Genomic DNA, 18844 nt, shown 5'->3' on the forward strand with positions numbered 1-18844 from the left:
CCCACATTAGAGATAACGGGGACAATGTGGTGGTAAAAAAAAGAAAAAAAGAAAAAAAAAAAGAAAAAGAAAAAAAGGAGACTCTAAGTAGCATCAACTAGTAAGAAACAAGTCGCCGAGTAAGGACGATCATGCTGGACTCTCACTTCCATTAACTGCTCTCTAGGTTTCTTGCCAGTCAAGCCGTTACAGTGAATGACTGCCCAGTGAGCTCTTAAATCTCATTTTTAACATGTGTTCTAGAAATACTGATATAGTTTATGTGAAAGTTGCAAGGTTTTTATCCATCTATTTTTTCAAAACACTGTAAAAATTATTATAAAACATAAAACCAGGAATACTAAAAGAATGGCATTCCTACTGGAGCAGGGGATTGCCAATGAGAACTGTGCCTTATGGCCGTCACTGACAAGCTGAGTGACAAACGACAAGCCAGCTTTCCTTACAGTAATCTTTAATGCAAAATTTAAATTACCTAGTTTCTACAGCAGAAGGTATATCCACACATTGCACAATGCACATAGAGTGTAGGGAATGGAGCTATTTTATATAATTGTTTCTTCAGCAAGCTATACAATCATCCAGTGTTAATGTTTTCAGTATGTTCTCTGAACTGAAATCGCAGCCCCTGTGAAGTGAGAGCAAGAGTTAACACCTCCTTCGGTGGGTTCCACATTTCACCCCGCTTGTCTGTGTATCTGACTGTCAGGTAGGACTCATACTAATGAAGATATAAAATGAAATAGCAAGTTTACAAGATGTATGGAAAATGAAAACTTTATTTTTCTTTTGCCTTAAAATGCACCCCGACTCTCCTGAGTGGTGTGTCGATGTTTATAAAACTAAGAACAAGTATATTACTCTCCATAGCCTTTATTACAAAGTTTTAGCAAAACAACAATGTAAAAAAACGTAGACATGAATCTGACAGTACTTTAGAAAAAAATATTTTAAAAAGTGTCAATCATCATGCTTGCCCCTGAACGTAGAATTCATAGTTTGCCTTTAACACAAACGCGAAGTAAGGATTATTTTTCAAGTGGTCAAGTTCATTTGCTTGCAGGAAGTCCTTCACCTCTGGTAAATATTCGCTTAGCTGAACTCCTGCAAAACAAAACCTTAAATTACCAAACTGATAAAAGTACTTTGCATTAGCATTTAAGATCATTTTAAGTAAACACTCACTTCTGCCTTTTTTGGGATTGAGAGGATCAAATTCTAGCATGCACGTTAAGAAATGCAATAACAATTAGGTATCTTGTAAAACTGAGTCCAAAAAATACTTCCTGCTCAAACAAAGCTCCCCAGTGATTTTCTCCTTAAATTCATTATTAAAAATAAAATTCTTAAACATGAAATCTATATCATTATGTATCATTTCACAAAGGAAATAAAAAATCAGTCAAATAAATACTTCCAGTTATCAGCTGCAACATTTCAGCTTAAGCTGTGAGAATCTCACAAGAGGGGTAGAAATTGATAGGATTGAACTGTTCTGAAGAATGTAATTTTTGTATTTCTGGTGTGGTGCCGTCTTGAATCTGGAAAGAGGGCATTTGTAGTAGTATTAAAATCTGATGTATTTATTTTTAAAACTTTAAAGTTGCTTATTCCTTGTCCTCCCTGCCATTCCTTCCCCAAAGCTGTAACTTCTATGACCATAGCTTCTTATGGGCATTTTTAGTTTAGTGGCAGTCATGGTGGCATGCACCTTGATTTTGCTTTTGGGAAGAAAAACATAAAAAACATTTAAGCTAAAATAGTTCACACTCTTCTGAGTGACAGATGATTAAATATTAATCCTTTATCTTACAGAAGATACGCATTTGACTGCAGAAGACAAGCTTTACTACGCAATAAAAAACCATGCAAAATCTGACAGCTGCCCTACTAAGCCAACAATTTGAGGGCACTGAAATTGTAACCAAGAAATTAGCTCATCTCTTTCATGTCCTCAGCATTTCACAGAGAGAATTATAATAATACGGGAATTAGTTATCTAGTGGAATGCATATGGAGGTTTGTATTACTCTAAGAATTCACTTATGCTACTTTTCTTATATATTAGTGTTCATTTTAGGTAGTTTTGTAGTTTTTGAAACACTACATTTCAAGAAGTTAATCTTTTCAAGTTCACACTGAAGTACACTTTACCTTCTTTCAATAGTTTTTGTAAGATTTTCACAAATATACTATCTTTAGATGCTTCAATTGGATCATCTCTACCTTCTGAGCTGGACCATCTGCAAGTCAAAGAATAATTTGTTAAGAGAATTGCATAGGTAAAAATCAAATGCAAATAAGAAAAAATATACAGAAAATCCAGTGAGTTACCAAAGGTGATTATGTTCACATAAGCGTTATGTGCTTGGCTATACCACAGAGCAAGAGGTTTCTTTATCCTGAGTTACTTATTCCAAGAGTAGGACTGTAATAACCGCACTACAATAACATGGTCTAGTTAGAAGGACAATGGAAATGCTTACCGCCTTCTAAATCATAAACACAAACATTATTTCTTTGATAAAAACACAAGTATTACCCATCAAGACAAAAATTACTTATTCTCAGTAATTACTGATTGAGATGAAAGTAGAGATTTATCTTCTGGTAGAATAAACTGAGAGCAGGAATTTGCTAATAGGTTTCAAAATGTGAGGAAAAAAATATATAATACAAGTTGCAGTCCTGTAACAGCAGGCAAACAAGAATACGAGTTTCATTTGTGATTAAATGCGAAAAACTTATGAATGCAAGTCTCATCTGCGATAAGAAAGCTCCAAACATTTTTCTAAGAGAAATGTTATTTTAAGGAACACTTTCATTTTTACAGAGCTCTATATGTAGCAGCTTTAAGTCAACATCAACCTAACTTACTTTGCTGTGGTTCTGCCCTTTCAGTTGTTAAAACTCCTTGTTCCCTGTGTTAAACCACCACATGAGAACAGTCATGTCAGTTCCTAAACTAACATGAATTTTCCTTTGGCTAAGAAGACGTGGCTCAGATGTGGACCTGCCTTCTAGACTCTTACTGCTAAATCCTCCATACTTCACTGAAACCACAGTTTTACCCCGGATGTCACTTTCACTCCAAAATTTCTAGATCTTCATCATTAACCCTACTGAGAAGAGTCTGAGGGAAGGAGGCAGTGAAGGGGGAAAGGGTGATGATGGTTCCTTCTCCTAGGCACTGAGGAGGAGGGATAATGAGAGCCCTACCAGAATGGCTGGAACACGTTCAACCAAAAACAGGTAGAAAACAGATGCCACCCTTAAAGGTAGGTTCTGTAATACATCAAATATGTCATTTCAGACACTAATGAACAGAATGAACAGTACCTTTTGAAACAGTGACTGACCTCTTTGTAAGCCTTTGTGAGCCTTGCTGGACAGGAAACTCAACTGGGAGATCAAGCTTTCCAAACACTAACTAGTACAAAGCGATCTCAAATTGTACCTGTTTAGCTAGAGGAGCAGGCAACACGTTGTCAGCACTGTACATAATTTGAATGGTTTGAATATTGCATCCAAATCTGTTCTTGGTTCAGGGTAGACAGGACACAAACCAATTACTGGCTTGGTGCCACGCAGGGATTCTAGATACCTCTGTCTTGAAATTAACAGGAAAGAATTAACAGGAAAGAATTAACAGGAAAGGAAGAAAACAGAATTGTAGAAGTGATATCTGCATTAGTTGCTCTTAAAAAGCTTCATCTTGAGATGCTTCAAAGTTTCAACATTGATCGCTGCTTTTACTTTTGCACAGGGTTCAAGAATGAGAGCTGTATGGCTACATCTCTGCTTCTCGGGTGTTGAAAATGCATAGGAGGTTGCCAGTGAGCTAAGCAAAGTATTACTTTTTTTTTTTTTTAATGGAGGTTTCCACACACTTTCTAACCAGTTACTTTATACTGTATAAACCTCATACTATGAAATTCAATCTTTTCAATGAGCTGAAGAATAGTACACCAATGTGTAGTTCTGGAAAAACCATCACAAATACTCCTGGTAATTTTTATTCACATTGCACTCACCCATCTCTTCGGAGAGCCATGCAGAGAATTTTAAGTTTCAGATCATTTACATCCACTTCCTCTTCCTTGACATCATGTAAGGAAAAAAAGAGAGGTAATTTTAAAAGCAATGACTGTGTCACACAGATTACACCAATTAGATTCTTCAAGTACTGCACTTTTTTTTTTTTTTTTTAAACACCTCCTGTTTTAACAGATGAGCTGCTGATACTGTTGAACCACTCAAGACAGTTCATTTCCATTTGAAGACATGGCTCAGGCTTTCTACATCCCCACACAATTGCTTTAGACCAACCACCAACTATTTGAAAAAAGGGTATATTCCAAAGCACAATCAACTACCTGTATGTAAAAGTTTATTCTAGGCAAGTTTTATTTTAACATTTCTTAAATGGTGACTGAACTCAAGGCTCTTTTCTTGGTGTGGCCAAGCTAATTGACGTGCATTAGCACACACCATTAGGATGTGTATTTTATGACTACATTAATAAATGTCTTCAAAAAATATACACTTGTCTTGGAAAGGTCAGTCCATTCTTTGCAGAGAAACTTTGAGATAATTGGTGTCAGAGACCCTTTTAAGATTTAATGACAGAAGAGGCCATGCATTTTTTTTTCACCTCCCAATGTCCTAAAGCATCACAGATATTTTAAATTCCCCTCATAAAGCTAAAATCTCTTGCCTTTAGGAGCCTGGAAGCAAGAGGATGGGCCTTGTCTTTAGACTTTTGCTGGAGAAAAGCTAGGAAAACTGGTGAACACATATGCGTTCTTAAAAGTGCTGTAAATTGCACTTGTATCCATTACGGATAACCAAACCGAACCCTACGTTTAGCTGAACTCATCTCTGCAAAAACTAAGCTAAGCCATCATTTGCTGAATGGTTCTACCTAAGTTACGAGACTTAAATATCAGAGCAAAAAAATAATTTTGAGATCTCATGTTCCTTTTTCCTTCTTCAAAGACATAAAAAAGCCAATATAGTTGTCGTGATGTTGGTGAAATGGGGAGTCAAAATTTAAGAGGAACATTAGTTTTAGTTAAAATTAAAGACTGAACCAAAATGAGTTTACTCAGATTTATTTTACTGCAAAAAATTATGTTTTAATTATTTAATGCAAAATTCGAATTCTACTTTGTAAAATTGGAGGGAAAAGTCAAAAAATTATACTGAATTTTCTTTTTAAATCTACTTTCTCTTTAAAGCAACTCAATGTAAATGACAAAGCAGTAATACTCCATGGTACAAAATACAGTATAGTAGTGAACACAAGAAAAATGAACAGATTCATGTATAAATAAATACTAGTTAATAAATAGTAAATAAATGTTATCCAAAAGAAAATTCGATTTAAAAATTAAATTAAAAGCAGGTAAAAAAATCGAAGTTAGAGATGTTTATAGTCAGCAAACCAAAATTACTGAAGTTCCATTACTGAAATGGAACAATGGTTTTATAAAGCACTAATAAAATTAGTTATTTTTTTTTTCAACTTGGATTCCTTCTACCCAGACAAACACGAGCTGGGATAATCAGAAAAAAGCTCTCATTTTCAATTACCAAGGAATACAGTCCAACTGATCAATAAGAGAAATCTGAAATAGTTTGCTGAAATAATACAGCTGCTGCTTTTTAGTGAAGGTTGCTTTTAATTCTGGTTTGATGTTTCTCAGAAGTTGATTTATTCATACTTACTGGAAAGTTTCTCCTGGCAAGTTACCAGATCATACAGTGAGATGCAGTGAGCACTTCGAGCTTAGGATAACAAATCTGTGGTTCAGTGCTATTTACGTGTTAAAAAGTTGGTGTCCTTTATTCCACGTTATCTCATAAACAATCAGAGAAGCTGCCACTAGGGATGATGCATGAACTGAACAACTGAAAACAGATAATTTTTGTCCTGTTTGCAGGAAGCCTGTAGGGAAGCAAGGCTCTAAAAAAGAAACTAGACTATAAATGGGAACTGAAGAAGAGGAGTGTCATTTTTCTTCAATGATCTAAACCACACTTGGCATTAAATCTCCAGTGACTTAAAAACAAACCAAAAAACACATTAGGGACTATTTTTAACTACCGTACACTAAGCCAATATGTTCTTAACTAACTACAGATGCAACATCCTCGCTTAAATGATCAAAAAAAGGTCTCTGGATTAGAAACTCTTCAAAACCTTTTCCTACCTCATCAATGTATTCCAGTAGATCAAGCGCTTTCTTGAAGTCATACTCGTTGGCCCTTCTGTTCTCATCACATATGTACATCTACGACATGAAAGATTAACGTAGAGAATTATTTTTAGCCTACACACTAATGTAACTGATACCATGAACAACTCATTGTGGGAAGACCACCATGTATTTTCCACTTACATGACCTTCTCATGAAAATATGCCTTGATTCAATTGCAAGTATTTTTATGGTAAGGAATATACTTAAGGTTTTAGAGCAGCATTCCACGTACATGACAATGGTCTGTGGACAAATGACATTGGATATAAGGCTGCTAGGTTTCAAATTTAAGTGCCATTTAAGGCTGTAACATTCCTGGACTACTGGAGCTAGAGCTCAGCTCCACAAATAAAATGAGCTCTCAGAATCACTTTGGCAATTAAAGCTGGAAGCAGTACATAAGCACACGTACTGCCTTTCACCTTTTACAAACAGGTACGTTTGCTGTTCACATTTCGTTTACCTCCCTCCCCATAAACAACGTTTTAAATTAGTACTTGAAAGCAAAACTAATATTAAGGCACTGTTTGTTTACACTTTCCAAGTTTCATTCTAGCATTGCAAGTAGCAAGTAAGAACATGGGTTTGACAGAGACAATTCGGAAGGAACGCTGGCACGGTGCCAGCACTTGTCAAAACATGACACTTCTTACTCTTCTGTAATCCCACAGAGAAGCTTCACTGAAAGACAGAGGTAACAACTTCAGAATCTATTGACTCTTCACATTGTTCTAAGAAAACAGGGAAGATTCTAACAGGTGCAATACCAGCTCCTAATTTTCCACAAGATTACAGAAAATTAATGAGTTGCTAAATTAACAGACAAGGCGTGGTTGGTTTTACACCATATTGTTGCTAGTCAACAAATATTTTTGTATGCATCACTGGATGATAAAATAAGGCTACTGGCTCCCAGCTCCCACCAGAAAGGAGGGTGGACAAGCAGTCAGCTCTATTGACGGCAGAATTGGAGCAAGTTGCTTTTTTTTTTTTTTTTTTGCTATTGTTCATTGTTTTTAAAGACAGAAAGACTGTGGGTGCTCTTTGCAACAGGTGACCAAAAGCCCCTTCTTGCTTCCAGCCCTTTCTTTTTGTAGACTGTAGCATCTTTCTTCATTAAGTTGGAATTCTTTGTTCCCTCTGCCTTTCAAGTTTTGCCCCGCTGAGGATGTGACAGAAGGTAAAAATTATCTCATTTCCAAAAACTGGTTTAGACCAGAAAGACAGCTTCTGGCACTGATTTGATCTGCAGCTTCTCCTAGCAGCACTCAAAACCACACGTGCAACAAGGAAATTTTGCACTAAAAAATATTTTGAAATTTGCTGTAGGCAAACAAAGAAAAATATAAACAATTTCATATGTCAGATCTTTAGGCAGTTAGCAAGTCAAATAAGACATAAAAACAGCCATGATCTCATTTATTTTATAACACCAGAGTAGAAAATATACTGGAACTTCATGTAATGGAGAAAACAGGAGATACTTACATCAATGAGCTGAGATGCAGACAGCACTGGCATATCATTGAGATTCAACTGTTTTTCTAGCAGTAACTGCTCAGGGAGTGTCTCCTGATGTAACAGAAAGCGTTCCTGTTCCGATATTTCTTGTAGTCATTTAAGGAAATAAATGCTTCATGTTATTAAAATGTGATAATAAATCCTACGGCACGGCAACAACTGCCAAGTCACAATATTTTTCAGGTCTACAAATATTTCTTATGAATTTGGACACTTACATGTTGCTTATGCACAGAAATACTTCTACTGCACTACTGTCATCCCAGCAAACTAGTTGTTACTTTCCAGTCAGGTTCCCAATGCAAAGCTGACTGATAGCTTTTTTTTTTTTCCCCCCTCAAAACCAAAAAACAGATACGTAGGATTGGAGGGATGCTATGGCACTAGGCAGGAAAGCAAGCCGGCTATGATTTATAAGAGTCACATTCTGGCTGAATATCTGTGCAATGGAGTTGCTGCATCCCATGAATTATTCCTTTCTGAATTGATTTATTTTCCAGTACAGCCTGAAACCTATTAGGCTGAAACAGAATCAACACAGAGTAACTTCACCCACAGTACATGAATTCCACTCCCAGGTCCACTGCATGGTAAAAATGGAAAAATAATTCTGAAGGAGTATTTTAGCTGTTCAAGTGGATGAGCAGAATGTGGCAAAAATAATTACTCCTTCTTTATAAATGCAAAGCCTATACACAAAGAGCATAAATTTAAAAAGCTATGCCCTCTGTCATACAGAAGTGTGTACCAGAATAAAATCCACACCAAATTTTGGTAGTCAGTCTTGAAATAAAGCTTTGCTTTCCCCATTTTTCTAAGGTTTTCCTATTTAAGGATGAGATTAGTCACATCAGCATTGGCATATATTTTGAATGTTGCATTCATACAGAGATTAGATGCAACGTTTTATAATTTAAAAGCCAAGCAATAAATTATTATTACAATCTAAAAATAAATTTGTGACACCTTCTTAGCTATCAATTATTCTAGGCCTTTTTCTACAAGACCTCATTCAAGAATTGTACCTAACAGCCGTAGATAAACACGCAGTTTCATAGAAGCAAGCTTGAGATACAATCTTCAGTAATATTTTAAAGCTTCCCCCTGGTGGCCAGTATTAGTTTAACTATTAGTGTAGAATATTTGCTCTTCCACAAACTCACAGCAGGAAAGGGGTATTTTCAAGCGTGACAGTGAGGGCAGAGCAGTGGAACTGCTGTATTTGGTAATGAAGCAGAGCAGGAATTCCCAATTTTTCCATTAATATCTTTTCAGTTAGATCATAATGAAACACTGCCACTAGCCATGCTAGAAAGTACTGAGGAAGCACTTCTTGATCACAAATTTACGTATTTGCAGGTAACACTATTATAACATAACATATATACACCATTTCCTTAGAGCCTAAGGGTCTCAGGACCTGAGTGGAATTCAAAATTGATAACTCCTCAATAATTAGGCTTTAAGAAGTTGATTTATTTTTACCTTGCATATGAAATATAAAATATATGAATATATGAATATGAAATATTTTATATGAAATATAAAATGCAGCTTCATAAAAAAATGTTGTGAATGGTTTAGAAGCTTCAGCTGCTTCAGAACTGTCTAATGACTTTTCCAAACAAACAAACAAACAAAACAACAAACAAACCAACAACTTTGCAGCCTGCTATTTATGGTAATAGCATATTATCAGGAAAAGTGAAAAGGTGAAAGTTTCTCAATGTCACAGTCCTAACTCACAGGGGAAGGTGAATATGGAGGTTATTGCCTTATGCTGTTTTCCTCACCATTCCCACAATGAGTAAAGTCATCAGCCCAATGTAACCTTACCACATTAAGCCAGAGCCCTCATGCTCAGAAAATGAACTATTCACAAAAATGTGACTTTAATTCAGTAACTTCATTAATCTATTCTTCACATTACTCTGTTTTTATTTCTTACCTTCTATCTTTTCTTGCAGTATTTCTTCTGAGAAGTCAGATGCCAGTGCAGCCAATTTGCTCAAGCCAAGAAGCGTTTTCTTCTTTGCAAAATACCTGGTCTCCATGTTTGCTAAAGTCTGCAATGTTCTGTGAGCCTGAAATTAATAAACATGTGAGAGATCAGCTGTAGAAGTTAACATCAGAAGGTTAACAGGCAAGAACTTGAACTGCAGTCTCAGCTATTTATGATTTATAGTACTATAACGTGTTATTTATTAGAAGTCATGCAACTTGCAAATTAAAATGCTGCATTACACTATTTAGGAAGACATGTAGGTCTCTCTTTCGGTAACACCTCTCAAAACTATCTTATGATTAAAGATAAGCTGCAACTTCACATATTATTCCTCTGGGATTTTATTAAAGACTTCACCATAAAATCCAGGCAAATACGCCTTGACAGAACAACTTTGCATGCAGATTATTTATTTGTTCATTCAGGAATTTGGCATACATATAACTATTTTTCAACCCCTGTAGTAACCCAACAGATGTGCAAGAATTTACTTGTACGTCTGACAAAGGAACAAAAAAATTCTGAGCACCTACTCCGAAATGAGCAATCCAGACTGAATTACTTCTATAATCCTGGCCTCCTCCTTCGTAGTGCTTTGCTATAAAAAAACTCAGTCTACACCAACTGAGTAAGTAATAAATTCCGAAACACTTCAGTTACTTGTAATATATATAGATTCCTTCCTGATCAAACTCTTATATTTTGTGTTTTCCTATTTATTTATTTTAAAGGGGTATATGATTCTCAACCTATAATTTATAATAGGATGTTACTATCCTTTGCATATTTAATGAACGTGCATATGAATTGGAAGAAGAATTGGCCATTTTCTATAGATTGTTTATTTGCTAAAGTGAAAAGTATTCATACATCTAGCAGAAGGAAGAAGGAAGACTGACCAACAGGAATTAGGAGAAGAACAGTGCAGCCTACAAGGCTGCGAAAGAACCAAGTTGAAAACCAAAACAACATTAATCTATCCACATACACATTAACTCCTCTAAAAATAAACTGCTTTCAAATTATGAATATACATGAATGTTTTTTTTCTTACTTTTTACTGCATGGTTGAAAAGCAGCCCTAATTTCCATCACATGATGCAGTGGCTTATATGATGCACCAGATGGTGCCTGAAGGGGGGCTTTGGGTACTCCATTAATAATCTGTGACATTTCTCCCCTCGCTTACCTAGTTAAGCATCATTCCTTTGTTCAAGAATTAGGTAACCTGCATACTCGAACATATACCTGACACAGCGGTTGAAAGTTTTACCATATGATGTTTCAGTTTGGTTGCATTAAGAAAGCCTACCTTTTGCAAATCCTGACTATTGATTTCATGTAACCAGCTCAGATGCTCATGCGCTTGCAAGAAACTGGCCAGCTGTCCATGCTGAGCAATAGGCTGGGATAACAGCTTCCCTCGCTTCCCTTTTTCTAAATACCAGCGAAACAGGAAATCTGAAAAATTCTGAATAGGAAAACAAACAGATTATAAAATTTACCTTTAAATATTTTGTTTGTCTTTAAAGGCAAAATACATTCTGTGAAGCAACTGGTTACAACATGGGATAACTTGCTTTAAAAAAAAAAAAAAAAAAAAGACTGAAAAAAATACTGTTGATGAAAAAGGAGTTAAGTCCTGTTAGAAACATAAGCTTTAAAGAATTCATCTGCTATGGATGCTGATACATGCATCCAAGTTTGTCCTTAAATGGAAATAAAGGAAATGCCAAGCAAATTCTTTGGTAACCCTCAAGATTGAAAACAGGTATCACCTCACAAATTCAAACTAACGTCTTCACCTGTTCCTTTCCACCACTCAGAACTCTGTGCTAACTACTTCGTTTCATACTTGAAAGTTTATTTTTCTATCGCTGTTCTGAAACATTCCCTCCTATCTCCAGCTGAACCTGCAACCTTACTTATCCTAGTCATTGTTAGAAAAAAATAAATCTTGTTCTGTAACCAAAAACATCCCTCAAAACTATTTTATCCTCAAGAACTTCAGTGTGAGATAACTATTCAGGATTTATATTTATGATTTAATTTAGACTTTTCAGAGTAATCTTGGAATAATGCTAAGCTTTAATTGCATTAACAGTTTAAAAAAATAAAGTCTGAAGACTTTATCTATTGATCTATTCTGCTCTACGTTTGTCATGTTAAAAAAAACTTTCTGAGAAGAAGTTAAGTAATAAAAAAAACAAAACATAAAAAATCCACAGTACCACCAGTATTTGAGACAACTAATGAGAACAAATGGAGAATTCTTCAGCAGTTTGTGTATTTGATTCTTGCGACTAAAAATGTTTGCTTTCATTTCTGTCCACTACTGATACTTTAAACGGTTCTTATTAAACACCCTTTTTGTACTCTCTTCATTAGGAAACCTAATAAAGAGCATTCTTCATTCCATAACTGTTATGGAAAGCTAAACAAAGATTGAGGTCACTAATTCTCAAATTTGGAAACCTTTTTCCCCAACCTCCCTGACCTCAAGTAGTCTCTTTACCTTTTTCCTTCCATTTTCCAATTTTTCAGTACATGTAAAAATGTTTACACTGAATTTTGACAGATATTGGAAAAATTGCCCAACAAGCAACTGACATGACAACAAAAAAGAACACAGCGACACTTCTGCTTCCTACTCTTCTCAACTCTATTTATACATTTAACAATCTCCTCTCCTCTTTTGGAAGTTATCCCTAAATTTGTATTACATTAGTTTAATAAAACAACATTTTTGACTACAATACTTCAGCAAACAAGTTACAAAATGCTGAAAGACGTCAAGAGTGACACAGTGCAAGTGATGCACAAAGGTCCCCAAAACCCTTTTGTCTATACAGCTAACATCCATATTTCTGTTGACTTTTTTTTTTTTTTTTTTAAAGCTCAGGTCCAAATACTCCATTAAGTTCTGCAAGATGAATCCCAGCCCCAATTTTCCACATTTCATTCTGTACGTATATGTAAATACACACACTAAACAAATATTACTATTACTATTTATTTTTTCAAAACTTCAGGCACAAACTTATTATCAAACGCTGTCTAAAGGAAACATGGAAAAAAAAAAAAAAAGAGGTACCTGATCTGCAAACTGACTCATGTAACGTTGTAGTCTGGCCTGGTTGTCTGTCTGCTCACACATTTGCACCAGGATATCAAAGTCACAGTACTTCTCTGCTAAAGCAGCTGCCATCTGATACTGTCCCAGGGAAACTATGTAACCAAGAAGAAAAAGAACTTATATCACACATGCTCATCTTCAGCTGTTACAGGATGTCTGAGTAAAATGAAAACAAATTTCAGGTGTTCACACCAAGGAAATACTTCATACATCCCCTACACACATGCAAGTTTACACACCTACCACCTCTGTCCCACAGTACAAGGGGGGAGAAGTTTAAAATACAAAATCTTTTTTAGAGGCGGACGTCAACAAGTGACTTAGTATCTTGATTAATAACCATTTAATTACACAAAGCAAAAAAGGAGCTGGCAAAAGCTTTTGATAACATATAGAACAACTAAACACTATGGGACCTGTATTCAAAATATATTGCTTGAACTTACTTTTTGGTTCTATTAAATACATTTTAATCTTATGTTCAATCAAAAGTTCAGATTTCCTCTCAAACAAAACTAAGTATTCTGTTAACTTATGTATTTACAAACTAACATAGCCCATGAATGTCAGTAAAACTGAGACAGTTAAGAGATTTTTCTTGAAGTTTAGTCTAATAATCACTGACTGTTAACATATTTAGTCTTATTTATAGCGTATTATTCATTATTAGTTAAAAAAAATAAAGTCTAAGTTTACTAAAGTACATTTTCTTTGAGTTATTTCCAGTCAACAAGAGGGGCTTTGCTGTCAGTTACTCATTAAAGACTTGACCACATCTGACATGTTAAACAAGCCTAGCTACATAATCAGGTTTCTAAAATTAACACTTTTTCTGATAAACACTAAAAAAGGTTTCAGATGTTTATAATTTTTGTTTCCAACTATCAACAATATAAACATTCAAAAGTCTATTACATTTTCAGTCATCTAGCACAGGACATAAATCCTGCCAGAAAAATGTAACAAGTCAGCAGAATTAAAAAATTAAAGCAGGGATGCTTTATTAGAGGTATGGGCATGGATGCAATCTTGTATGGAATTCTGCCATCTGTTTTGCATATATCCCATTAAATCAGAAAAACTAGTCATTAATACTCTGAAGGCAAATGTGAAACAAATTGAATTCATACACAAATACCATTTACTCTATTAGGTTTGCATCGTTTCCTCATGAAATGGAACATTTAATCCTTGCATTAAAGGAAAACAAACGTTACTTACGGAAAGGAGACAAGAGTTCTGATCTTTTCTGCACATATTCCATTTCCAAATTGCTGTATCTCTCTTGATCAGCAGGTCGGTCCACGGATTTCAGCTGAGAAACATAGCCATCTAGAAAGCAATCCAGCAGTGCCACCAACTGTTCAGCCACAATGCTCCGTAAGTTACTGTCCACCTGAGGATACACCATCTTCAGAATGATCCCATGCTGGCGTGTTATTGCTGCACGTAAGCTGCTAGACGCTTGGAAAGAAAACACAGTAAATATTAAAACAACTATCTCACCACCAAAGGAATCCATCCTGAAGTATAAAAAAGTTGCTAGGTACAATTAAAAAGAAAAATAAAAGCTATTAAGTATCTTAAGGTCAAAATCAGAACAATACTAGAATAATCCTGCAGGTCACATACTCCCATCTTCCTTCTAATGTTAAACATATCCATTTAATCACTCAGTTTCATTGATCAAACCTCCAGCTTCTCCCATTCTTACTGACAAAATTTAAGATTAAGTTAATATTCAGACTGGAATTCACATTTTCCAGAACACATCTCTACTAAACAAAAAATACTTTTCATGTTTACTAAGTAAGTAATAGAGATTTCTCACCTGTCCATGGAATATATTCAGGTTCCCTCTCTGGAAGCTCTCCTGTTTTATATAAAGAGGCTCTAGATTGACGATACTGGCAGGCAGCTTGCAGCATATCCTGTTTAAAGGTAAGGAAATAAATGTTTTAGTTCATCTGCATATACATGGCTATAAAATATGCTGTCTTTTATAATCCTGAAGCATTATTTTAATAGCCCCTTCTTTCTCAGTTATACAGAAAGGTACACGCTGTCTGAGTAAGAAACTTCTGTTCTGAAGCACAAGCTCTTCACTCTTTGCTACGTACACATGCTTTCACAGCTTCTCAAACTCTCTTCTTCAGTGGTTCAGGAGGAAAAGGCCCCTAATTCCACAGAGGACCATCTCTTTTTTCCTAATATATTCAGGCACGCAAAATTTGTATTCACTTTTCTCATGGCAGTAGCTCAAATGAATTCCTTAACATTTGACCCTCCCTTCCCAAAACCATTTTAGTTAATGCAGTTCAGTACCTTAATGATGTTGTTCACATTGACAACTATCTGGGCCCACTCAACTGATTCAATATGCGTATCTTTCAAGATTTGCTCCTCCTCTTCCAGTAAGCATTCAAAGATGGAATCTATCTGGGACACCTTAAAACAGAAAGAAAAATTGAAAAATAAAAAATCAAAGTATACGTCAAAGTACTCCAACTTCTACTACATGTTATACTACACAGTAATTCAGAAATAAAAGGGTTCGTTCTGCTCAGTCTGTTGTTCTTACCTCTCGAAAGAAAACATCTGCAGGAGTAAGACTTGGAGGAATGTCGCACTCCCTTTTGTTTAAGGCAATCAGAATAGCAGCATTCACTAAATCAGGCAGCCTGGAGTGATGATTCTTGAGAATAATGGCAGCTGCTAGTTTTTCTGCGTGCTCACAGAGCAACAATCGAGTTGCCATTGGCATCCCTCGGACTGGAAAACTGCCCAGTCGTTCAAATACGCCAACCTTTTAAAAAACAAAACAGAACAAAAAAAAACCATGACATACACTTTCAACAATGAACTAGAAAGAATTATTTTTCTCCTAAGAATTCTTGTGTGTGCTGATACAAGAACAGTAAAAATCTTACCTGATGAAGAAACTCAATGAAGAAGGAATGAGCTTTTGTCTTATCCTCTAACTGATGAAGAAGAATGAGGGATGTGTTGCTGAACCCAGCTGCTTCTAGAAAGGACAACAAATAAATCATAGAATATTTTATATCTTCATTTGTTTGACCACTATCTTTGCCTCTGAGATAAACATATTTCTGTAAATTTCTATATTGCTACCACACAGGTATTTTTCTTTAAATATATGAACAAACATTCACTTATTGCTTACCATGCTCTTTAATGTGGCTGTTGAGCTCTGCCATATTTCAAGTAAAGCCTTTAGAAGTCAAATATCTTTAGATCAGCACGACTATTCTGAAGTGCTCATTAATTCATTACGCTGCTAAAACAGCAGCTTACTCAAGTTTTAGTATAATTAAGATTTTTATCATCATGGTGGGCTCGCTATTGCTAAATTTATTATGCCCTAGACCACAGCTACTACAAAAGAAAGCGTGCAGCAAGAGGTACTCAGGCCTAATGCCTAATTGCCCGAACAATTCCACTGCACCACATAAGTAGCTACCCAACACCACGCTACTTTTCTTCCTCCTCAAATGAGATTGCTTCTGAGAAGTGTTTTACAGAAATATTCTTCTGTCCAAAAATTACGTCTTCTAAGGAGTCAGCAAGGGCGATGGAAGCTTTTCCATGAGCATCCCCACAGGTACCTCACCTCAGTGGAGCTTTCCAGAGATGAAATTATTTTCTTATTTTAAAAATTTCTTATATTCCACATATGCTTTAAGCCAAAGACTACTAAGATAGAAAACTCAGAAGAACTATCACTATGAGCAAAATTAGCAAAACTGTTTTCAAGAAGCAGTGAACTTTCCCTTCTTCCTCTAGCCAGGAATAAATGCAGATAAATTGCCAAGTTAAAGATGAAATTAAGATTCAGAAAATACTAAAGACTTGATGCCTGACAATTTCTAACTAGCTGCCAGGAAGCAGCAACAGCAGGAAGCATCATCCATCTGCATATGCAGATTTCAAATGTTAGTATTTCCACTTCCAATCTAAGTCTCTGCTCAGAAACCAGGAACTGCTGCCTAGAGGTCTTGGGGACAGCTTCAAGTACATGCTGTTCTAAGGAACAGGGAAGCATGAACAAAGATGTTTCTTTCTGAAAAGGTGTCTGCTTTAATCTTTTATGTACAGCAGAAGTTTCCAAAATAAATTTCTCTTGTGGCAGACATTAATACCAACACAAGACATGAGCTCACTCTACCCAGGATCTAAACCTTTCCGAAGTTGTGCAGCCATGCTGACAAACGTGTTAATCATGAGCAAATAAAACCTTTTTCTTAACATACCTATCTGCAGGAATTAATTTAGATCTATCCAGACAATCCTGGAAACACTAAAGTGGCACCACTTGCACCCTGCAGAAGGTACCATCCTCAGAAACGCACATTTCCTTTGTTGTTTCTGTTGTTCTATGAAGTCAAACTAACCACAGTAGACTGAAAGTTTAGCTGGCAGTCTTGTAAGATACCTTTCTGGAAATATACCTAGTGATGGAGAAGGATATGAAACAGCGATGCCTTCTTGGCAAATTTAAAATCTGATTTTATCTAGAGTACTAAGAACAGTTTTTCACAAACCAACCGTTATGCTTACCTTCAGGTACAGATTCAGCCCACCGTGGATCAGAGGCAGGGTAATCATCCATTAAGTCCACACTGATCTGAGTCACTGCCCTATCCAGTTCAGCATCAGAATCCAAATCTGCACTGCTTGGAAAGAGTTCCACTACCATGCTTTGTGCATTGACTATATCTTTCCTGAAATAAAAGAAACACAATGTATGTGAAATAAAAACAACCGATAGGGTTATAGGAGCAAGAGCTACTCAATCTGTAGCATCTTCTGATACTCTTTCAGGACTGCAGCCTTCTTCAGCAGCTGTTGTGTTTACACAGAGCACCAAATGAATGCACATAGACTTTCTTTCTTAGTCCTGTGCAAGTTTACATCTTGTCCTGGCATTCTTTATTCTGTGCACTTAATCTCCTTCATAATCTCCTATCTAACGTGTAGCTCTATGCAAAAAGAAAACAAAAACCACCTTACTTAATGTTATTTTAAATTGTTTTTTTAAATTGTTTTGTTTCAAATCTTAAGACTCTTTAAGGAGATTAGTATGAATAGTATTGTTTGTCTGCTAGTGATGAATATATATTGAAAAGAATCCCTTTTAAATGTAACTAATCCAACTCTGCAGCTCTGCGTATCTTTTCATGTCTCTACCTCCACTTCTTACATCAGTCATCTAACCAAACAGAAAACTTTTTAGAGGCATTCCATGCATCCCAGCAATAAGGTTGCTTTAATCAGGATAATTTGAAAAGCAGTGCCTTTCCTTGCATTTCCACTCCCCAAAAACATACATTTTTTCCACTTTTATATCTATGCTTTCCTAAGAAAGAAGTGCACGTGCCATTAAAATAACTTTCAATTAAATAGCACAACACTATCTTTACCCAGACAATCTCTTACTCAAGCACCAATGTGCCTTCAAGAACAGCAAACAAAGGCTCAAAGATCAAGTGCAATTTCTACCTGCAGTACTGGAGAAAAGCAGCTTTCAGTAATTTAGTCTTATCTTCTTGGGCTACGATTTCAAGCCTATTGGTTACATCAAACGCAGGACTCTGAAAATGCAAAATAAAAACTTCAGCTGGAAGACAAATATCAAACTTCATTATGAAATTAAAACTCTTTTTCTTCCTAACTGTATAGAGTGAAAAACACAAATGCCACCTGGAAGCAGTTGTGTTTATTAAACCAAACATTAGCCAGAAGAGATGCATTACAATTAAAGTAGCAGTTTGACCTCAAGCATGCATATATTTATATAATATTTTAGTATATTAGACATTCAAAACCAACATTTTTGATGGAATTTAAAAAGGTATTCATGAGTTCTATCTCCCAGAAAAAAAAAGAGTGCCTACAAA

At 35.7% G+C, this 18844-nt stretch overlaps 1 protein-coding gene across 3 annotated transcripts in view; it reads right to left on the reverse strand.

The window, feature by feature from the left end:
- Positions 1-611: 611 nt before the first annotated feature.
- NUP133 (nucleoporin 133) overlaps positions 612-18844 on the reverse strand; it is a 29057-nt gene continuing 10824 nt past the window's right edge. Inside the window, exons 12-26 of one of the 3 annotated variants that reach the window (XM_084283714.1) lie at positions 18447-18538; positions 17505-17668; positions 15857-15945; positions 15508-15732; positions 15252-15374; positions 14758-14857; positions 14148-14390; positions 12885-13018; positions 11103-11261; positions 9734-9869; positions 7753-7871; positions 6216-6296; positions 4035-4099; positions 2155-2243; positions 612-1104 (exon numbers count right to left, since the gene is read on the reverse strand). In XM_084283714.1, the coding sequence (XP_084139840.1) occupies positions 968-1104; positions 2155-2243; positions 4035-4099; positions 6216-6296; positions 7753-7871; positions 9734-9869; positions 11103-11261; positions 12885-13018; positions 14148-14390; positions 14758-14857; positions 15252-15374; positions 15508-15732; positions 15857-15945; positions 17505-17668; positions 18447-18538 (1956 nt within the window). In that variant the 3' untranslated portion in view covers positions 612-967. Of the gene's footprint in view, positions 1105-2154; positions 2244-4034; positions 4100-6215; positions 6297-7752; positions 7872-9733; positions 9870-11102; positions 11262-12884; positions 13019-14147; positions 14391-14757; positions 14858-15251; positions 15375-15507; positions 15733-15856; positions 15952-17504; positions 17669-18446; positions 18539-18844 lie in introns of all 3 variants that reach the window. The other 2 variants (XM_084283713.1, XM_084283712.1) reach the window with 2 other exon arrangements.

The sequence above is a fragment of the Netta rufina genome, assembly GCF_964035555.1.
Source record: "Netta rufina genome assembly, chromosome: 3".
NCBI classification, from domain to species: Eukaryota; Metazoa; Chordata; class Aves; order Anseriformes; family Anatidae; genus Netta; species Netta rufina.